This window comes from Rhipicephalus microplus, chromosome 3 (assembly GCF_043290135.1).
Source record: "Rhipicephalus microplus isolate Deutch F79 chromosome 3, USDA_Rmic, whole genome shotgun sequence".
NCBI classification, from domain to species: Eukaryota; Metazoa; Arthropoda; class Arachnida; order Ixodida; family Ixodidae; genus Rhipicephalus; species Rhipicephalus microplus.
The window spans coordinates 42033103-42056528 of record NC_134702.1 but is presented as its reverse complement, the minus strand read 5'-3'; the positions used below and the strand labels follow the sequence as shown (position 1 = coordinate 42056528).

The 23426-nt window shown below is 45.8% G+C and overlaps 2 protein-coding genes across 3 annotated transcripts in view; both read left to right on the top strand.

Moving 5' to 3' along the window:
• The window catches only part of LOC119175915 (monocarboxylate transporter 14), a 32707-nt gene extending 31021 nt beyond the window's left edge, over positions 1–1686 (top strand). The window contains exon 4 of the mRNA XM_037426956.2: positions 758–1686. Within this exon, the coding sequence (XP_037282853.2) occupies positions 758–960 (203 nt within the window). The 3' untranslated portion in view covers positions 961–1686. The remainder of the gene's footprint in view (positions 1–757) is intronic.
• A 635-nt stretch (positions 1687–2321) lies between these two features.
• On the top strand, positions 2322–18215 carry LOC119175923 (monocarboxylate transporter 14). Of its 2 annotated transcripts, XM_037426965.2 has the most exons (4): positions 2322–6377; positions 12562–12705; positions 13825–14961; positions 17692–18215. In XM_037426965.2, exons 1-4 carry the CDS (start codon positions 6158–6160, stop codon positions 17892–17894), a joined length of 1704 nt encoding a protein of 567 aa, XP_037282862.2. In that variant the 5' UTR covers positions 2322–6157; the 3' UTR covers positions 17895–18215. The 2 variants fall into 2 exon arrangements, with proteins under 2 accessions (XP_037282862.2, XP_075745452.1); XM_075889337.1 differs by lacking the exon at positions 12562–12705.
• The last annotated feature ends 5211 nt before the right edge of the window (positions 18216–23426 follow it).

Sequence of the window (23426 nt, the reverse complement as noted above, 5' to 3'; positions counted from 1 at the left end):
AAACATATGCATTTAATACATGCATTTCAGTGACATAATGCGCAAATAAGTCCAGTAAAAACCTTTACTGAGGACTATAATGACCAGTTGAGGAGCAAGTGCCGTAGTATAGCCTACACGTTTATCTAGTAGCTAAAATATAAAGGCTCACCCGTTTCCGCTCAATTCGTTACACACTAGGTCTAATCTAATACTCCACGTAGATGGCTAAATTGACGGATAAGCGAGCAGCAGGCACCTTAAATGTCATTTTGATAATATTATGGCCGGGCAAGTAGCCTTGCAAAGACAGTATCGGAGACGAAGTCGATGCAGCATACCTTGCTGTCGAAACAGGATGGCGGCTGAGCGGAATACTCGGATATCCAGGATCTGACCAGTATAGTCATTTGCACACAAGCAGACTCTTCTATAAGCAGACAATGTAAACCACGTTTAATTTTTCATAGTGTTGAAAGCGAAAGAAGTTAAATAATGAACAAATGTATTTGTTCTCCTCAGTTTTCTCTTGTAGACGCCAGGTGCGTCATCTAGGCACTGACATCGTCCAGATGCGTTCCACTACGACTCGGGCGACTGGAGCTCGATGCTGTCTTCTAAGAAGTTCTGTCAGACAGTGATGTACAGAACTGGAACGAAACTATTGATGTTTGATACTAGCTACAAGTACTATAACACTTACTAAAAGCACTACAGCTTACTAGATAACTTCCTTAGACATACCTTAATGGGAGTGAGTGTATCTTTCCTCATCCAGGGTACTTCAAGGACCAGCTGGGCTCTTACGAGGGACTGTTCTACCTCAGCAGCATCATCAACTTCATGGTGGGCTCGCTGTGGCTTGTCGACGCCCTTCGCATGGTTGTCACCCGGAGAAGGCGAAGGAGGGCCTCGGCTGCTGTTCGATGGGACGCCGTGCCGACAAGCGACGAGCAGCCTTCTGCAGCAGTTCCTTCGTGACAGTCTGTGAACCAGTTGCCTCACCTTAATTTCTTGCAATGACCGCAAGGGACATTTTAGCGAAGCAAGTAACGTGAAGGTGGTGCCCACCGTGGGTACACCATAGTTTCCGGAATGCCATGAGTCAGTCCTTACTGTGCCTCAGTGATGCACATGTAGCGGTGCCTGCCTCATAAATTATGTGGTATGTCTCAAGGCGAACGTCTTAACGCTTCAACAAACGCGAAATGTGTTCTTCAGCGGCGTTAGCATGAGTGATACAAGAAATAATCATGCGATGACGGCAACCTGTCACGTCTGGCGACGTCTCAGGTCACCAATATGTGTGACGTCGTACGTCCCTCCTCGCCGCAGAGCGTGGCGTCACATTAAGACGTCACAACATTGTCACTTGTTGACAGGTGGACCAATCACAGAGGTGCTGCAAAACCACCTGAGGTGTACAAAGCTCCCGATTCCTCCAATCCCGGAGGCATTACAAGGCCACGTTGGGCGTGGAGAGCTTCGGCGTGGCATCAATGCAATCATCTAAGATGAAAAAAGACGGCTTCTGGTAGTGTACGAGAAATGCACATGGGACGGTGCGACTTTCTTTGGAGGAAGGACACAGATTAAAAAGATGATACAAAAAACTGCAACGACGTTACGTACGGCTGCTACTTACGTAGGTCACAATAACTTGAGTGGTCACAAGCACAGTTAATAAATATATGCACTCTTCAGGTATTTTCTCGGTAGCCCACTAGGCTGTTACTGTGGTGATTTCTAATGAGAGGGACAGACATTTTAACAAAGCAAGTGACATGAACGAGTATTCGACTGTTTACTCTCAACGTCATTCACTCTGGACATTGACAACGAGAAGGACAAGATGCTGATCGAGATAATTCACTATATTGTTTAAAGACGTTTCTTTGACAAGGAAAGAAGTTGTGCAGAGCCTAAAACCGGGCGTACAGGGAAGGATATTTAAGCTCCACAAACATCTTCGAAAAACTGAGTCGGAATAGCTTACAGTAAAGTGGTTCTTCTTTGTATTTTATCCTTTCTCTCACTGTCCATTAGCAGTGATTTTGCCGTAGGCTGTCTTCGCGTTACACACTGCAACATGCTAAAAAGTATGCTTTTCAGAAGGGTTGGGCTCTGAAACCTATTTCGAGAATGAGTTTAACAAATTTCCTTTAAATAATGCAATAAAATCCTGATATGTCACCGGCTATTTGTTAGGCTTTGTCTTCTCCCCTTTTAGTGTACTGGTGGCCAGTGGTGGGGTTTACCAATTTTCGTGGCGCATATTCATTTACTATTGGCCGTGACGACGAAACAACATGCCTACAAGCCAGGGCCTTAAGGTGTTTGGCCCCTAAAGTAGGACGGGAGGGATGAGAAAGTGTAAAAGAAATCGCGCTGGCGCGGAATTCTGATAATGTTCTACGGCACACACTGTCTTGCGAAGTTTGCCCAGAGCACCTGTTGGAGCGTTGATCGGGTCTTGCGCGTCGGGTCTTGTGTAGGGGCTAGTTGGAACATTGTTGGTTTATTCATACGGGCGAAAACTCCTCGGCGGACAAATGGAGATTGCAAATCACGTGACAACGACGTCACCGATCAGGAATGGGGGCCATGATCTCTTCGCGCCTTTTCCGGCTCCCAGACAAGACAAACGACCACAGAATGGTAAGGGAGAAAACCGACTTTTCTGGCTGGTGTTTGGCTGAATTGTCGCAGTTGCTCCTGCTGCGACAAGTGTTTTGCGATCGCTCCGTGGTTGCCTTGGCCTCAGCCACAGTGGCCGCCATGGCCAATTTCAGCGAGGAAGCTTTTTTTTTTCTCGATCGTCTAAGAACATGCGTACAGTGTAAAACTGCGTCCGAGGTCTGCAAATGTTGCATGGTTCGTGAATCACGCCTCTCACCCTTCTACACATAATGGCGAAAAACGTTACAGCGGAAGCTTGCATTGACTTCACAAAAAATATGATTTCTGGCGATTACTTGCATTATTAGCCCCAAGGGAGTACGCAAACAGCTTTAGAAATGCCGCTTTTTCAGATTTCGCATTTACCGCTCTGCGCTTTACGCGCAGGCCTGGAATTTTTTATCGACTAGTTGAAATAAATCAGTTGATAGGCGTGCTTCACCCGCGTCATGCTTGTCCTCCGTATTTGTAGACTTCGCAGCGCCGACATTGTTGTCCGCTGCGTTCATATCAGTGCCTACACAAACAATACGTAGCCAAGCATATACAACACGACATAAGTAAGTGGGCGGAGAAGAGAAGTGGTAGTGAGGTGAAACGATATATGATATATGAGAAGGGGAGAAAGAATTAAGCATAGCAAAATGTAGCAAGGGTTGAAACAGATAAATTGGACGAAGAGATGTCAGGGTAAGGAGGAGGGGAGAGTGTAAGGCATAGCATATCCTTGTATGTTATAGTATAACAAGAAGTGGGAAAGGAAAGATGCGAGGAGGATGGAAAGAATGAGAGCAATGTGATCAGCTCTGTTGTTTTGTCCGTACTTTTACTACCAGTGTGTAGCTGCATCAATGATAAAGTGATAGCGTTAAAGAACTCGTTTCACAGCGGTTCCGCTGTCGGTGTCGGCTTGGGAGGTGGTGTAATACGCTAATTAATTGATTGATATGTGGGGTTTAACGTTCCAAAACCACCACACGATTATTAGAGACGCCGTAGTGGAGGGCTCCGGAAATTTCGACCAACTGGGGTTCTTTAACGCGTTCCCAAATCTGAGCACACGGGCCTGCAACATTTCTGCCTCCATCGGAAATGCAGCCGCCGCAGCCGGGATTCGATCCCGTGACCTGCGGGTCAGCAGCCAAGTACCTTAGCCACTAGATCACTGCGGCGGGGCGTTGTGAAAAAAAATATATAAAATCGACGTTGTTCGCGAGCAAAAATTCAAGGTAAAGTCGAATAGCTAAATAATCAAGAAGAATATTCGGCACGAGTGAGAATAAAACTGAGGTATTTCGCATGGGAAGGTGGTGTTTTAAAAAATTTTAGCTTATCAGGGTGTAAAGGCGCGCTGCACTACGTTTATTATCTTGCACAACGTAGCTAGAAGCATGAGTGCACAATTTTATCTCTGCAAGAACATTTTTCGTGCTTCCTTGAGTGTAATGAAGCTGAAATGTATGATTTTATGCCGCACCAAGCAAGCAAGCAAGCAAGCAAGCAAGCAAGCAAGCAAGCAAGCAAGCAAGCAAGCAACATGCCCTCTTCGAACCCAGCTTGCTGGTAGAATCCACTACTTTATCAGCATATAATTGAAATGGTGAAATGGAAAATATTTTTGGGTAATTGTAATCACAAAGCCAATTGATCTGTATGAAATCTGAACGAATATATAAAAAATGAAGGTCTGTCGTGATGGCGATGACAACCTGTTGATTGAGATGATTAGATAGATGACTATAGCCTTGCAGTTGTCTTACAAAATGCATAAGAGACCGGGCTGCATATTCCTAGGCGGTAACCGACCGTACTTCCACCACAAACCAAATATCGCTTTTTTCGCCCTTTCGCCAGGCTGTGTTCTGAAGCTGATGTGTTCTGGCACCAAACATGCGCACTTTTTTTTTCAGACTGGTATACAGCCGTTTTGTGCCCTTGCGCGGACACTGAACATTGCCGCTGCGCAGATCAGAATCACCGGCCAACGTAGTTTGTTCAGTATTTGTCTCAAGTACGGCTGGCTCGACCTTGACGACTGTTGCGATGCGCACTACATCGGGCCGTGGCGTGGTTAACCGAGCGAAGCCACTGCGGTTACAAAAGAAACAGAGAAAAAAGTGAAGCGCCTGGTAACGCGACGATATCACGCAATCGCAGGCAGCCGTCGTCTCGAGCCGGGCAAACTTGGCATGAACGGGCACAGTGTGCAAAGCTCGTGGAACGTCCTTTGTCGCACGGGCAACTGACAGTCGATTTCTCGCGTTGTTCCGCCAAAAAAAAAAACACAAAGAAAGAGCGCCGGAAAAACTGGTTGCCATAAAAACCTCTCCGTGTCTCCTTCTCTCTCTGCATGCACATCTCTTTAACGTGAACACGAGTCTACGGGGAAGTGAAGGGCTGCAGTTGCTCACACACGAGAACACACGTTATAGCTGCCAGCTGGTGCGGCGACCAATGGGGAGCGTGCTCGATGGGATGCATATCAAGTGAGGGCAGCGGCGTCACGCCACCGCATTGCGGAACGACAGAGTGGCTACCGACTCATTCTTCCTAGGATCAGTTGGCCTTTCAGGCAGCCCTGGTGCGTAGGTGTGAACGTGCGGGTAGCACTCGGGAAGGATTGATTTGCCGACGGAAGCTTCGGGCAATACTTCCTAGACGGCCACCTACATGTCTCACGTGATGTTTTTTTTTCCCCTATGGCATGCTACGCAACTGACTTCTTTAGTTGAATTTTACTTGTCTGAAAGTACGCGACCGTCTTGTGAAGACCATGGAAGTTGTGACTTGATGAGGATGCACGCTGTCAGTAGCGTGTGACGGAAGCGCTGAACAAGGACTGCTTACTACTCAGAATAGAAGAAAGCCTGCGACAAGGATGTGCCTCAGCAAGGTTGCTACCCAGCGGAAACGTTGTTGCAGACTTGCAGGATATGCTGGAGGCAACCGCCGCGCAAGGTTTTGCAATATTAGGTTTTTGTCATCTCATTTCTCTTGTTCTCACAAAGTTCCAAGTGGGCAGAGGTAACGAGAGTACCATTGGGTGCAGGAAAGTTGACGCTCAAACGAAAGTTCAATCGTCTACTTATAATGCTCCTCCTGGGACACTTGACCGCAGGCAGTGATTTAATTCTGTGCTTCGGCAGAACTGGCCTCACAATGCATGATCTACTGCTTACGTAGCTTTCATAGTTACGTGTAACTGTGAGCTCTACGACAGGAAGGAAAAGACACCAAGAGACACTTTCGTTGCTAGGCAACGACACTACAGTGATATTGGTCTTCTGGAAGCGTGGTGGATTCGACAGATGCCGAATGGATGAAGCGAAAGCAACGGATACGTACTTATTCATTCCACATTGAGTTCCAGATCAAACAGTGTGATTTGCGAAGACCTCGTTCCCCGCGAAGACACGTCGCCGTAGGAACGCATTTGCGCATAGTCGGAGTGGGAACCTTGTCCCTATATAGAACGTGAAGTTCCAAGACGAATATCAAGATGAGGCATCGCGAATCCTCCTGGAACAGACGCCATCAAGGTCCCGATGGACCTTGGGCTTGGCTTGTGATTTCGGCCGTGGCCTGGAATCTCTTCTGGCTCAGCCTATTGCGTCATTCTGCAGGTGTAATCTTCGTCGCGCTGCTGTCCAGATTTGGCGAGAGCAGAGAGAGGACCAGTTGGGTCATCAGCCTCAGCATGAGCCTCGCCATACTCTTAGGTAAGGTGTACGTGTATTTAAGCGTTGTATCTGCACTTTGATCATGAGAGGGCAGTCTAGGAGTTTCTGGCGTCGCTCGCACTAAATTGTGCAGTGTCCGCAGTGATTGGCGTAGCAGCTGTGGCGTAGCGCTGCTAAGAACGAGGTTGCGGGTTGTGGATGTCTGTAAAAGTTGACGAAATTTTTTTTTTACTTCGATGTTGTGTGCACATTACGGTACCCAACGTAATCGAAGTATTACCTAAATCTACCTAATAACATGTTTCCAGACAAATCACGATTTTCGCGAGTACTTGCTGGATTTTATTTGTGCGATTTTCTGCGCCACCTTGCATTCTTTCTGTGGAAGAACAGATTTCTTGGCATTGTGTAGGAGAAGTTTGTTGATACAACCAAAACCATGCATTCTCCTCTTCAGTGGACTAATGCAGATCGTCTGCTCGTTTATTTATTTGATCTATAAAACAAGGTGCAATAAAAGTCTACCCCAGTACAGGGCAATGAATCGTTTGATGGTATTATTAAATCAGAAATTTTGCAGGCACAGATACGGTCAGCTATACCGGAAGACGGGGGTGAGAGGAAATCACTGGAAAATTGATTGATATGTGGAGTTTAACGTCCCAAAACCACTATTTGATTATGAGAGACGCCGTAGTGGAGGGCTCCGGAAATTCGGACTACCTGGGGTTCTTTAACGTGCACCCAAATCTGGGCACACGGGCCTACACCATTTCCGCCTCCATAGGAAATGCAGCCGCCGCAGCCGGGATTTGAACCCGTGACCTGCGGGTCAGTAGACGGGTACCTTAGCCACTAGACCACCGCGGCGGGGCGAAATCACTGGAAAAAGGCCTCACCATGCGGTGAACACATTGCGGTGATTGAATGAATGAGGCACAGATATACAGAAGATTAGGTCAACCTCTCATTCCGTGCATTGCTTGCAGCGAAGTTTTTTTTTTGGCGCAACACAGTGGGCAGCCGCGGAAAAACAATATACGGCGAAAAATCAAGATCGGTTGCCTAGCTACAGATAGATAATAGTCGGAATAAATTGAAAAAAAATTATATACATGCACAACGTTTTCACTGACAGCAATATAAGCGTTGTCTGTCAATGTCAAACTTGCATATAAGGCGCCATGTACCAGTGTCCACACCGTGTTTCGTCGAGTCTAGTCTCGTTGCTTCGATCCAGCCTAAAGAATGCTCAAAGTTTGTATCCACGCCAGGAGGGGCAGTACTTTCTCATAGTACAAACAGCAGCAAACAGCACAAAAGGAGCTGGGGTGGCAATTAGTACAGAGTGTGTGAGTGAGAATTTATTAGAAGGCAGAGAGGTCGGCCTGAGTTAGTTCGCTCTAGCCTGCTACTCTACACAGGAGATAAGGGAAGGGGAAGGAAAGAGGGATGAAGGGTGATGATGGGGACAAGAAGAGGTGGTGCGTATGTACAGTAGCCACTTAGCATAGTACCCTACAGTCTAGTTTCTAGTCCAGTGGTTTTTATAAAGTCTAGAACAGCCTTTTTATAAAGTCTAGAACAGCCTCTAACCTCCCTGTCCTTCCTCATTTATTCCTCCTCCTCCTTCCTCCTAGAACCGCCTTTGTAGCAGTTTTTGACACTGTTTGGTCGTTCAATGCTGACAATATGTGGCTTTCACTTAATGGTGTTCGTCCAATGCTTGCCAACGTTGCAGTTAGCATTTTTCTTTGCACCACGTATAATGCACAGTCACAAAATATGTGAGCTATCGTTTCGCGCACTTGGCAGCGTTCACAATTTGGGCTGTCCGCATGGCCGATTAGGTGGGTGTAGTGGCGAGTAATGAACGAAAACAGAGTCATACAGCGTTTCGCAAGGGCCAAAAAAAGAACCATCCAACCTTATGCAAAAATACTAGTCTTGAATACATGAAATACGCATACTTTTTAATTTCAACTTTTACGCATGTACGGGACTCCATAGCTGTAAGAGCTTCCAACAGCCATTTAAACAGTATCACGCCCAATAAAGCGTGGCTAAAAGAAAGACGCGACGGAGCCGGCAATAAGCACACGGCCTTCAGCCGACACCGGTTGTGAAATTCTTATCGAGTGATGCGCAGCCTCTTTCTATCCGCGGCTGAAAGGGCGTCACTTTTTTAAGTGGTCTCAAGTGGTCAAGTAAGTTGCCCGCAGCCACAAGGAGAACGGGTTTCTTGTTTCATAGCCGGCCGCGACTGCAAGCAGCAGAAGTACGGGCGATTGCTAGCACGCGGCTCGAATCACGTCTACAGAGACGCGCAGCGAGATTTTTATGCATTTCGCATTTGTAAGCGTTATAAAAGCATTATGCGTTACGACATGCATGGAAGGCAAGGATGCAGGTCATTTGCTCGTCCATGATTCACCTAGCTGCATTAGGACCATAAAAGAGTATGTATGCAATACCCCGAAACGCCTATGGTTATTCTTTTCTAAACAAAGAGTTCAAGCAAGGATAATTATATGCTATGATTAGGAGAAGTTATGACATATTGCTCTGTAGACCATCTTCATTTTTATGAAGCGTTAACTCCTGTAGCACAGTCATCGCGCCAGCATTGCCACTGACAAATAGAGCGCACTGCTCTCCCACACACACATTACACTAAAGGCTCAATCACACTTGAAACTAGCACATATGGCGCGATAAAGTTAGCCGCTGAGTGACTGGTCACGTATGGCCACTTTGGTCGAAAAGTAAATGGTTTGGATCAGTCACTCGCTGCTCGATTTTGCCATCGGGCAATTGCAGTCGCTAGCCTCTAAACCAATCGGATGCACAGAAACACGACGCCAGTTTATTTTGTGGGGCAAGAAAAAATGCAAGGGAATGTGAATTATATTCACGCAATTTTGAACATGGGCCGCCCTGAGTCGTCAGTCGCAAATCGCCGAAGTCGCCAAAGTCGCCAGTCACAGATGGCTACGCGACCAGTGCTGGTCACAAGTGTGATGGAACTGATGAACCTTAAGTCACCTAAGTTTAGAATAAATGTGAAGGCGCTTCTACTCTATCTATAGAGATTTTACGGATGTCAATGAAGAGCAGAATGATTTTAAGCCCTACAAGCGCTCGGTAACTGGTCGTGGCTGATGCTCTGGCCAGGCATTTCTCGGCCGTAAGGTGCTTGGCAGAGTGCTCGCGACCTTTACAAGCTTTTGTATTGCATTGTCTGAGGCTCTTTTTGCATTGTCTTTTTGCATTGTCTTTTGCACTTTTTGTGCAAAATTGTGTTTTGCACTTTTTGTGCAAATTGTGTTTTGCACTTTTTGTGCAAATTGTGTTTTGCACTTTTTGCATTGTCTGAGGCTCTCGGGTGTACGTTCGCACAATATTGTGTTGCTTGATATAACAAAATTAATTTTTTAAGGCGAAAGATTTAGGCGCCTCATCGAATCCTAAAAATGACTGCCGAGGACGCCGTCGTCCCACGTCGGCGGCATCGACACGATTGATGCAAAAATCATCATCAAGTGACCAATGCACCCTATGACGTTGTCACTGTGTCGGCGATCGCCAAAGTTTGTGAAGTCAACATGAAGTCACCACAGCACTACAGCGGATCAGTAACTGGCGTGCCTATAGCTGGTTGTTTTTGCGTCGGCCGTCTTTGTTCATCCACGGACACTAAAAACTGACGTCACCTATCACAAACGAGTGATAACGTCACATATTGACATATGTGTGCGGGGGAGGAGCAGACGGTCTGTCACTCCCTCAAGTCCCTTAAGAATGGGGCGCCAAGTCAGCATCACACATTGCCGTAATAGGGAGAGCGAGGGGGCGCTGCGATTTGGGGGGAGGACAACAATGCGCACGCCCATGCACATTGCCATTAGCCATTGATATCGTGAACCGGTCAAAGTCAAAGGTAGCCAATTCCAAAGGCAGCACAACAGGTAGTGAGTGCCGAAAGCTTCAGTGGAAACAAAAGAAAATTGACTGATCCAGTATACGCAAACACTATAGGATCCTAGACACTCTCATTGTCCGTTAGCAGCGATTGGCATGTTACAGTAGAAAACACAGGTGCATCACTGAGTGCTTTGCGCCTACACAGGTTTCTCTTCAGCGCAGTGCCATGATGAGCGCCAGCGTCAACGTCGCCGCCAGTGTAACGTTCGCACCCGCTGTTTTTCATCAACGCGTGGACCCCTTTAGCGGGATATGGTGTAATTTTTTTTCATCTTATTCTATCGCGGTGCTACAATGACACGATTTGCACCTGGGCCTAACCATACAATGTTTGCGCAATAAATGAGTGCAACAAGGAATCATTTTAGACTTTGAAGTCATACTAAGAAAGCCCCGGTATCGTTAATTAAAGTAACACAGGCTTATAAAGAAGCGACCAAATAAGTGCCGAAGCTTCTCTTTTAACAATCTGCGGGGAACTTTCCTTCAGTGGTGGTGGTAACAACTAAAAAAAAAAAAACCCGGCAGATTCGTGCCTGGGCCTATATAGGCTACCTCCGAGGAGGACCGTAGACCCTGTCTCCTGGCTGCCTCACGGGCTTGCTGAGTGAATCACAATTGCTCTTGAAGGTTGGAGCGGCTCAGCGCGGCCCTCCACTTCGGCGCAGCTTCATATGGGGAGTCTACATTTTTATCTACCAAAATTGCACATTACCAGAAAGTGCGCCTAAGTGATGAGTGAGTCCAGCCTCACAATTCGCAGGTATCACCTGGATAGACGTCTCCATACATCCTCTTAAAATAACGAGGTTGGAGAAGGTCTGGGTTCGTAATTGCCTCCAATCTACCGTTTCAGATCTGTAGAGTTTGGGGCTTGGCGGTGGATAAATGCCCCGAGTTTTTTTTAAAATAAAAGTTTGTGACGTCAAAGTATCGGGTCATTCCATTCCTCTCCGTCAAGCCCTCTACTGGATGTCCATTCCCTGATTGATGTCCACCCCTTATCCGTGGGCGCGGAACGTGAGAACCCGCGCTACGTGATGGACCTTCTCATTGAGATTAGGTACGGGATTGTGGAGGTACGTGTGAGCCGAGAACCATATTACATGTCGTTCTTCCGTCCTTTCGGAGGTTGAATAGTGCATTAAGAATAGCCGCGGTCTCTGGTGAAATTTTTCCTAGTGCATAATTTCGGATGAACGTCTGCGAATCCCTTAGTATATATCGGCTACTCCAGCAAACGATGGCTAGGGCTATCGCCACTTCTCCCGCTACCTCAGGGTTTCCGCCGCGTTCACTGCATGACCTCACCACTTGTTTGTCAGTATTAACTTCCACTGCGATGGCACGTCGACCCACGCATTCTGCCGCGTCTACAAACAGCGCTTCGTTTGTCCCTACTTAAAGCTTGTAGTAGAGACCGGGCTCTGCTCTCTCTTTGATCCTGATTCAGTTCGGGGTGCATGTTCTTGGGTCACGTAGCTTTTCTCTGATCGGGCTGGGGAGGGATTCTTTATCTGCTTGTGATAGGCTATACCGAATTTGTCCAGGATGCTCCTATACCTGTTCGTGTCCGGGATAGTCTTTCTAGTTGCGAGATTTTTTTATGCTTTTATTAGTTCTTCAAGCGCATTGTGTATGCCCGGCTGCAGTAGAAGTTCCGTGCTTGTTTGTCTGGAAGGTCCAGATCCATCTTGTGTGTTTTCCTAATTAGGGTGCTAAGCTTAGTCTTTTCAGCAGTGTACCAATTACGGTAGGCGGCCGCGTGTAATTAGACTAATCACGAAGTGCTCGAATGAGCCTGACGACACTGTATATATGGTTCTTTCACGCCCCGATGTCTATTGGTGATTCTTCTGATTCAAAAGTGTTTTTCATAAGATTATAATGATCTCGTTGAGGTCACGGGAGCGCAATGAAGTCTGATGAACCTCATGTTCATTTCTGGCTTCCTCAAAAGGCAGTGTTCTTGAGGTTGTAGCAGTTAGAAACTGTGTAGAAGCTAGAATATGCCAACTGAAATATATGACGTCATCGTGACTGGTTCGATGACTGCAAGACAGCGTCGCCACTCGCAATTTATTTCTCGCACGTTTTCTTGCTCGCCAAGCGGTTTCTCCCAACGACCAGGGTGTTTTCAGAAGCGTAAGATAGTTAGTGACTTATACGAGAAATATCTTTTTTTTTATAATATCAGTTTCGTATGGAACTCTGCACTTCTCTTTTTTATGATGAGCAGGTCCTCTGTGGGGCCTGCTGAACAAGGTCCTGTCGCTGCGGACTCAGACTTTGTTGGGCTGCCTGATCGTCGGCGTGAGCAGCGTCATGTGCTACTTTGCGCGCAGCCTGACCACTGTAATCATTCTGCAAGGCATCTGCGGAGGCACGTTACGCTCTTATGTTCCAGTTCGTTCCTTTGTTTTGGCACGCGCTTTTTCGGCAATACGTCTGCAAGCACCGGAAAGCACGCTTATCAGCGCGTAAGATGTCAGACACCTCATTGTGCGCCATAAACACGAAAAGAGCGAGCGCGAGTTGTCCTTTAACGATAGCACTGCCCTCTCACGTAGAGAAATACAAGAAAGAAGACAGAACACACCCAAAAAAAGTTGACGATGTACAAAGCCGGCTTGAAACTAAAGAATCGACACCCACCATGGTAGTTGAGTGGTTACGTTGTTGCATTGTTTTTATCAACAACAACAACAACAACAACAACAACAACAACAACAACAACAACAACAACAACAACAACAACAACAACAACAACAACAACAACAACAACAACAACAACAACAACAACAACAACAATAATAATAATAATAATAATAATAATAATAATAATAATAATAATAATAATAATAATAATAAAACATTTTGGGTTTAAAGTCCAAAACTTACCACATAAATATGAGAGACGAGAGGCGCAGTATGGTAGGGCTCCGGAAATTTCGGGCACCTGGGGTTCTTTAACGTGCGCCCAAGTCTGAGTGCACCTGATTAAAGGGCCCGGTAGCCAGTGCGTTAGTGTCTCATCACTATATTTGGGTGACAAAGAAGTGAAGTTTTCAGAGATATCCTGTATTCATGTTAAGTTCGAGTTGTGCGTGGCCACTTTTGCTGCACATTATATGGTAGACACTTTTGTGCGCTGGCATGTTTTTTTTTTTACAGTTTGGCTTAATGTAGTTTCCGGCACATGCTCCGCCTCTGTTGTAGTCGCTCATTATGATTTGCTTGTGCCCCGCCTACGGTGGTCTAGTGGCTAAGGTACTCGGCTGGTGACCCACAGGTCACGGAATCGAATCCCGGCCGCGGCCACATTCTTGATGGAGGCGAATATGGTTGAGGCCCGTGTGCTCTGATTTGGGGGCACGTCAAAGAACCTCAGGTGGTCGAATTTTCTGGAGCCCTCTACTACAATGTCTCTCATAATCATATGGTGGTTTTGGGACGTTAAACCCCACCAATTATTGTTATTATTGTGTTCTTTATTTCGCAGGAATAGGTCAGGGAATCGTGATGCCAACCAAGGAACTGGTCATAGGCTACCACTTCCGAAGGTACCACGGATCGGCCAACGGCATCTGCTTTATCGGTGGTATCCTGGCTGCCTTCGTCTACCCCATGATCCTGCTGTTGCTCATCCAGGAGTACAATCTAGGTGGTGCGCTGCTCATAACAGGGGGCCTTCAGCTCCACGCCCTGGCCGGGTCCCTGTTCTACAGAAAGCCACTTTGGGCCCAAGTCCAGAACGGAACCGAAGCCAGGAGAAACAGCGCCAGACTGAAGCCCTGGGGAGACGACGTCAATTACATGAAGGGCCTTGAAGTCTCCAATATGCAAGAAGCACCGCGCGCTGCCGACATGGGGCACGTCTCAATGTCCATTATTAGACCTGGCTCGAGAAAGTTGGCACCCTGTCGAAACGATGACGTCACGGATGCTGCCGACGGTGCCGGGGAAGATGTCCGAGAGAAAGGACAGCGTAGTAGCAACCTCCTGCATAACGACACCGATCACAAAAACCGAGAAACCAATGGCTCTTCTGCCTCCGCGAGTGCTGCTGTTGCTTTGCTAAGCAACGAGACCGGAAATGCCGTCGAAGACATGGTTACCGCGACCTGTGTCGACCGGAAGCACGAAATCAGGTGGACGTCGTCAGCTGGTGCTTGTGATCTCGGCTTCCTGAAGCACCCTGTCTTCTACATGATCTTAGTGACATGCTCTTTTAGTGCCTTCTCAATGGTGACGTTCACGATACTCGTAGACTACGCCAAGGAGAGAAATTTCAGCGCCCAGGACGGCGCAATCTTGCTTTCGGTGAAGGCCATTGGCGATGCCATTTCGCACCCGATGTCGGGTCTCCTCCCTGGCAGGGGCCTGATCGACCGGCGGACGCTCATGTGCGCTAGCCAGCTAACCATGGCCTTCTCGTGTGCGCTGCTGCCGCTGGCGGCGCACTCGTACCCCGCTCTGCTTGTGCTCTGCGTGCTTCTCGGGTGGAGTACCAGCACGGTGGTGGTGCTCTTCGTGCCCATCATGGCCGACAGGGTCGGAATGGCGAGCCTTGGAATGTCCATGGGGATCTGCAGGTTCGCCATGGGTGTGGGTCCCCTGACATGCCCACTCCTTATTGGTGAGTCGTTAAAAAACAGCTACCGTAAAGGTTAAAAGAAGCGTAGTTGTGCATAACCTTCTGCATCAAGGGGGAAACATTTTTATTCTAAAAAGAACAGATGTACTAACACTGATACGAAAAGGTGCATTTTACTTATTTATTTAGCCTTACACATTACAGCTTTAATGAGGGCATTGTAGTAGTGGGAAAAGAAAAAACAACAACAATAAGAAATTTCATGAACAGACTTTCTGAAATTCTTGAAGTGTTAGCAAACGAACATTTGCGGGTCGCCAATTCCAGGCTTCTACAGTGGGAATAATTGCTATATTTAAACATGGTAGTGTGGGTGAAGATATAAAAAAATATATAAAAAAACTTAACTACACTACGTCCAGTTTGGCCACACTACACGTGGGCCGAGGAAATAAGGGAGTAAAAGAGAGACACAGTGAAGAAGTTGCAATGTTAAGGGCGTGGTCACTTCTCGTGGACAAAGATATGGAAAACTTCAGATATGATCATAAGTGCCAAAGCGAGTAGAAGTGATCAAACTCTGCAGAAATTTTAGGCATTTATCATGACGGCGTTTCGCGAGTGTGGTGAGGCCTAGCTGAGGAAGGAAAATCGTTGGAGAAAAATGCCTGTCACATCTCTTGCATACAAAGCACACGGCTCTTTTTCGAAAGGATTATAGTTTATTGAAATCACATTCTTTATTGGGGTTCCATACCACGTACCCATATTCAAGAATGGGACGAATGAGAGTTTCGTAGGTAAGCAGTTTGGTTTCCTGAGGAGCAAGATGGAGCGTAGATGGTAAATAACCTAAACTCTTAAGGTTTTTGTTGGAAGTTAGACCAATATGTTTCGGTCATATAAATTAGGAGTCATAATGATACCAAGGTACTTAAATTATGAAACCCTGCACAAACTAACATTGTTAAACCATAGTCAAAAGTAAAGGGGAATGAAGTTAATATCCATATGCCAAGATTGGCACCAGCTACAAAAATCAAAAATTAATTGTATAGAATTGAATGATCCAATAGATAATTGCTACTGTGATATAGGACACAGTCCTCTGTGAAAAGGCGTATTTTCACAGAAGTGCGCAAGGAGAGGCCAATAATATAAATAAAGAATACGAGGTGTTCTAGCGCAGAACCCTGGGGAACTCTCTATTAAACGAACATCGAAGGCGTGTTTGTACACCTTATTGTTTGCAACGAATTCTTACCAACTGAGTCAGCTCTGTTAGTCTAAGGGAAAAAAATGTCTCACCAAATAACCATGCTTCCCCACCCTCATCGGTCGTATTAGAAAAAAAAAATAAAAGCTACGCAATGGATGCAAGAACTGAAAGTGAAATGATGGCATGGTTATCATAATGCCGTGTTATTGGTCCCACATTTCGGATGTGAATGTGCGAAGTAAAGATTCTTTTGAATGCAATGTGAGGGATTCCCGGCCGCTATTCTAGGACAAAAAAAAAAAAGAAGCTCGAGCCTAAACTTACACAGTAAGAAATGACGTGAGACATCCAAGTAAACAGTCCAAGTTAACGTACGCGGCAGAATGGGCGCTCTGCTTCAGATAATTGGTGAAACTCCTCCCCCGTGTCATACATCGGAGTAAGTTGATCGATAAAAGTCATTTTATCTAGTTCGGCATCTAATAAGGAACGTGAGGGCGCTTCTGTTAGCCGTATGCATAACTTAACGTACATGGATGTCATAAAATATTTTAAAGATTTTGTGGACAAAATATGTGTATTCCGTATATAAATTCAAGTGACTTTGCTGAATGCATTCCAGTAGAAGCTTTTACTGAGGACTATATTTCACACCACTAGAAAGGAAGGAAGTACCCATAGCATGCAATTTTAGCTGACGACTGAAGAAGCAAGGCCCGCCTCTTTCCACTCGATTTGTGACTCGTAGTCTATTCCAATACTCAGCTTAGATGGCTAAATAAACATATGAGAAAAGGGCAGTGGCCATTGTAAGCCTCATTCCGATACTCAAGTGACTGGAAAAACAGCTTGGCGAATGCCGCATCCCAGACAAATAAGATGCAGGCTACATTGCTGTCCAAACTGGAAGGCGACGAAACGAATCACTCGAATAGCCCTGATATCGTCGGTGTGGTCGACTGCAAACAAGCAGACACTTCTCTAAGCGCACAATGTAAGGTACGTTCAATTATTCGTGGACTTGTAATATTGATAGGTTAAAATTAACAATTGTATTTGTATTGCTTAACTTTGTTTTGCAGATATGAGGTGCATCACATCGCAGAGATGTCATCCGGACGCGTTTCGTTACTCTGACGACTGGGCCTCGGTGCTGTTTTCTAAGATATACCCGCGTAGACTGCCTGCGATGCCGTCCAGAACTGGAACACTAGCACGTTTAATACTAGCTGGAAGTGATACAACCTGCAGGGGCGTCGGCAGAATTTTTTTTTGCGTTCTGGGGGGGGGGGGGGGGCACATTCATGAAATGGTAATTTGCTGATTTTATGTCATGGCAAAAAGAAAAGCGGCATGAGGGGCGCATGGGCCCGGTTTGCCACCCCCTGGATGCAATAACCCTAACCACAAGCACTAAAGCTTACTAGATAACTTTCCTAGACGTTGTTAAAGAAAGACGACATTAATATTGCGTCTAAAAAAGAAAACTAGCCATTAAATTTACACTTCTTTCCTTCTGGTTAGTGGGAGTGACTGTATCTTTCCCCATCCAGGGTACTTCAAGGACCAGCTGGGCTCTTACGAGGGACTGTTCTACCTCAGCAGCATCATCAACTTCATGGTGGGCTCGCTGTGGCTCGTCGACGCCCTTCGCATGGTCGTCACCCGGAGAAGGCGAAGGAGGGCCTCGGCTGCTGTTCGATGGGACGCCGTGCCGACAAGCGACGAGCAGCCTCCTGCAGCAGTTCCTTCGTGACAGGCTGTGAACTTGCTGCATAACGTTAGTTTCTTCCAATGATGCAAGGGACATCTGAGAGAATCTAGTAACATGAAGGTGGTGCCTGCAGTGGGCACCCATAATTTACGGAACGCCACTGAGCAGTCTTGGGCTTCGCTTTAGTGATGCCCGTCTCACGGTGCCTGTCTCGTAGTTCATGTAGTATGTCTTAAGGCGAACCTCTTAATTTTTCAGAACGCGATATGCCACCTTCAGCGGCTTCAACACGGGGGATGCGAGAAATCCTTATGCAATAAAAGCACGCAACCTGCGATGTCGTGACGTCACGGGTCACCGAAATGTGTGGCGTCAGTGTGAATTCACTGTGATCCACAGCAGGTGACATCACGACATGATGTCTTCGATTGGTCAAAGGTGGACTGATCACAGAGGCGCTGCAAGACCACGTGAGTTCCAGAAAGCATCCGATTCCTTCGGTCCCGGAGGCCGTGCAAGAATACGTTGGCTGTGAAAAGCCCCGAGGCAAGATCAATGCAAAGGACTGAGAAGAAAAAATGGTGTTCACTTTCCAGTAGCATTAAGCAAATGCATTAGGACCATGTGCCTTTTTTTGGAGGAAAGAATCAGACTGAAACGACCGTAAAAAATGCTTCAACGACGCTGTATACGGTTGCTACTTACACTGATCGCGCTGAGTTACTTGCGTGGTCACATTTACAGTTATTAATATCTGCACTCTTCATGTTTTTCTTTCATAGCCCATCAATTTGTTATTATAGTGTTTTGCAACTACAGGTATGGGTATTTTAATGAAGTAAGTGACTTGCACGAGTATTTTATTGTTTAGTGCCGATGCATTCCATTCAGTGCTTGGTATTGGCAGCATGATTTAGAGGCTGGAGGTGAAACATTCAAGAACTTGTGTGGTGTCATGCATACAATAAACCCTCTGCATTTTGAGTGAGGCAATACGGGCAAGTGACCAGCACACTTTAATTGCGATGCCTCGACGCAATGCTTCAGGTCTAGTGTCCAAGCGCGAACAACGCTTTTAGAACAGAGGTGGAACAGAGACGGCCCAATCAAAAGTTTGAGGACCACGTGACAACAACGGTTTTGTAAGATGTAATTGCCAACAAAAAATGGTAATGTCCATGAATGATTAATCAATCCATGAAGTAAAGTATTGCCGCAAAATGATTATTCATCATCGACGTCCACATTTCATTTGATCGGTTCAATATATAGCTTAAACTTTTTGGATACCTTTAATAAATTTAAAGGGACACTAAATTGAAATAATAAATCAGTTGAGAGAGAATCAGTTGTAAATGAATGTTGGGTGATTTCTCTAATGGTTATTCAGTTTTTATTCTTTCATGCATTGCTTTGTTATGAATATTTTTGTGTGTATTTTAGAGTTGTGATTTTATTAATTGTTGTCATGGGCCACATGCGTGTTTCTTTTTGTATTGTCGTGTTCCGCTGCCTGTAACTTTTGTAACATTTTGTAAAGTTGTAGTTTAAATTTTTTTTTCTGGGTGAAGGGGCCAGTCAAGCTGTGAATTGCAGCTTTTTTCCCTTCGCACCTAACAACTTAAACAGTGTATTTTCGTGTACTTGTCACGTGGTTAAATAAACTCAAACTCAAACCTCAAAGTTATTTTTAAGATGATCAATGATTTTGCCGCCACAGTTTAATTACGACAGCTTAATATGATGACACGATGGCCTGAACCATTGCACAAAATTCCTTGCAAGTGTTTAGCGGATACCACGGTTCTCAGAAGAATGACGAAAAATAGCATAGCAAATGCCGGCCTACTACCCAAAAATTTTTTTTATGATTAATGCTGTAGTGGATATCATGCAAGTGTGCTTGCAGCAGTTACCCAATGAGTGTTAAGAAAAGGTTCTGAAAGGCCCCTCTTGTAGCTTTCGCTGTGAATGTGCTGCTCCTTCCACACAGGCCTAGCGTTTTTTTTTTTATTTTTTTTTCAATTTCGCATTGTATCGGCAGAGCGTGAACACCACTGCTGACTTTACGAATAGCAAATACTGATAATTCTGGGTGTTCCGGGAACATCGCGCACATCCACAATTTTTCGCTTGGCACAGCATAAAGAAAGGAAAACTCGACGAGGCACCGTCATACAGTCGTCTGCTCTGCTAGCTGCTCCGCACGGAGAAGCTCCAGGAAGGCTGAGTCGTGGTCGTTGGTGGAGCTTTCAGACCAAGAAAATGCAGGCGTTAGTTTTGACATTCCGCGCCGAATGAAGAGCAGACATAATGGTACCGCAGCAAATCAACGATAACACAGTATATGGGGGTTCTTCGGGATCAAAGCGACACCAAAGAGAGAAAAATGATTTACCGCGCATTAATAAAGTACAATTGCACCATCCCGAAAACACCACTCGTAGCGCGACACGACGCTTCGTATACGCGAGAAAATGCGAGTGGAGACGTCACCTTGATATTCCTGCACTGAACGCCATTACGTCTTGAATTTGAAGGCGTCTACTTGGTCCTACGCCATTTCTAACCGAGGCAAGTTAAGTACCTGTCACCTGTGGGTGCCATAGACCTAGGATATAAAGCTGCAGAAGCTTTCGTCGAGCCGAGATCGCGAAAATACGGAAAACACATCTTGAAATTTCTTTCGTCACGTGCGAAAATTTCGGCGCGAAATTTAGAAATGGAACTTCAGCCTTGATTTTCTCGTCTAATAATGATGGTTAAACTTGCGACATTACATTCTCAGAGTGCAGTTCGTCAATCTAAATGAAGTCACTGTTTCTCTTTAGTGTCTCTTTAAAAACTTAATTGGACAGCAGCTACAACAGGCACACCGCTTAGCCGCTTGTCACTCTCTAGTCATGTGTGATTGCGACCGAAGGTAAGCGTTCAAGAAAAATGTTCTTCGCGGAGGCAAACTTCTAAAGTGATCTTGCACTGCAATACACCTCCGCTGTAGAACAGATCGTGAGTGGAGCTGCGAAACTGTACAGGTTCTGAAAAAATCACAACGTATCCAAGGAGTGAATGATGATGAGTGGGCGAAGCTCCGGAGATTCATCGGTAAAGCCATGAATCTTCCGTGAATCCTGTCTGTTTGTCTGTCTGTCTGTCTGTCTGTCTGTCTGTCTGTCCGTCTGTCTGTCTGTCCGTCTGTCCGTCTGTCCGTCCGTCCGTCCGTCCGTCCGTCCGTCGGCCAACGCAGGCAGGGTCTGCTAGTAAAAACCGACTGCTCACGCTACACAACCGTTCACTGGCCACCCCGCATATGTAGGCACTGAATCGTGCTTTTCGAATTCAGTCAAGGGCGTTTTTACTTGGCTTTCGCTTGATTTGAAGCTTTGGTTGACTAGAGTAAATGCGATGGAAACAACAGTACCTTCAACCAGTAGTGGGGAGCAACCCAATATCAGCGTCCCACCACTCGTTGAAGGGAACGCTTCTCCTTCATTCAATAAATACGAATAAAGACTAAATGACGATTAAGCATTTCCAAACCATACCCAATTACGCAACATTCACGCGATACCACCATCACTCTGCGATGCATTTACTCGAGTTCGTCCCGTGGGAAGATCGGGTGTTTTTTAGGGGCGAAGCTCCTTAGGGCGTAGGCTGTGCGTCCCCTGTAGCCTGTATGTAGCCACCTCTAGTTTAGTTCTTGCAGTGTTCACTAAATGGCGGTACCGTCCCCTGTATGTAGCCACCTCTAATTTAGTTCTTGCAGTGTTCACTAGATGGCGGTACCGTCTCCTGTATGTAGCCACCTCTCGTTTAGTTCTTGTAGTGTTTACTAGATGGTGGTACTTGTAGCTGATGATGAAAAGATGCAAGATGTTATAAACTAGAAAGCGGTACTTGTAGTTGATGAAAGACGCGAGATCTTATAAAATAGAAATGATGTCACATATGGCGCGTGTCATTGGTTGAAGGCAATCGTTCGATTTAGTGCGGCGACGTACGCTAGTGGGAGCGATGTAATAAAATCGAGTGGGCAAAATGTACAGAGGATTCATGATTTACCAGGTTTACCTCCGGAGCTTCGCCCACTCATCATCATTCACTTCGTAGATATGGCGGAATTTTTTGCCTTTTGTATCTTGTTCTCACTTTCGGTACTAGACGACATTAGCCTAACTGCGCCATGAACGCCGAGAATCTTGATTGCTGCGAGTTCTGTGACTTTCGCTAATTCTGGTAACAATTTTCCACCCAGAAATCTGCGCAAGTACCGGTAATACATTGATGGGCAATAGCAGCAGTGTAGGCTGAGGAAAGATGGTACTTCGTTGCTTAGCGTAGCTTTGGATGACCGTCCATCTTGTTTCGATGTAATCGGTACGGCTATAACTGCACTCGCTTAGTTGAGTACAAAGTACTCAAAATCGTTCGACACTTTTTTTGCACACCGTGCTTCATACGATAACGGTGTTTCGGGACGGTTTTCTGCTCTCTCATAGTGGGTTATCAAGTACTCAAAATTGTCAACCTCTTTTTCTTAACACACAGTTTACATGCCTCCTTGCTCACTATAGGTAGCAGTGTAAGGGCTCATGACATCACTCGTACTGGACGTAATTTTTGCCCATGCAGCCTCAACAAGTGTTAGGCCCAAGGCACGGCTTTTAGCTCTCCCATAGAAGAGCAAAAAAGTACTCTGAATTGTTTACCAGTTTTTCTGAACACAGGTAAGAGGACTAAGTTATACGCTATCATACACTGGAGCTCCTCCACGTGGTTATTGACTGAGAAGGCTTTTTGCTCTTCCATAGTAGAATACATTAAGTACACTAAGTCGTTAAACACTTTTTCTAAACACAGGGCTCACTGATCTCCCGTAGTAGAGCACCAAATGCTCTAAATTGTTTTTTTCTAAACACACGAAATGCTCTAATTGTTAAACACTTTTTGTAAACACGCAGCTCTTGTTGCCGGAATTTTTGATGCGTTCTCACAGTACGTAGTACATAGCCTTCAGTGCACCTTACCCTTTATCACCGAACGTTTGTTTCGAACACATGCGCTCATGTGCTCGTCTGAGTCTTTCCCGCCAAGCGAGAAAGTTAACAGCTGTCCCATGGTAGCCTGTGGTTAGTACGCCCAATCGTGAACTATTTATTATACACCAAATATTGCAGATTTTTTCCACAGTATGGCGTACTTGCTCTACCTTATAGGGACAGCGTATCGCTATTCCATAATAAAGTACATCATACTCTAATTTGTCAAATTTTTTTTTCTTCTAACACCATCATTTGTCAAAGTAGGAAATTAGAACGGCTGTACTTTTCCACAACGGAGTATGTGCTCTTCTCTATGGCTACCATTTGTTTTTCACACACAAGGATTTTGCGTGAGGGACCATATCACTCTTATGAGACCGACCATTGCGTATAGGGGAACATAGGCATGCGTGGGGTTCCCCTTCTGTGGAAGCAAAGGTTCGTAGCGGTACCCCCTTTGTTATTATGCCAATGTATTGGGCTGACCATGCACCCTTCCCCCGTGTTACGTCAATGTATGTAGCTTACT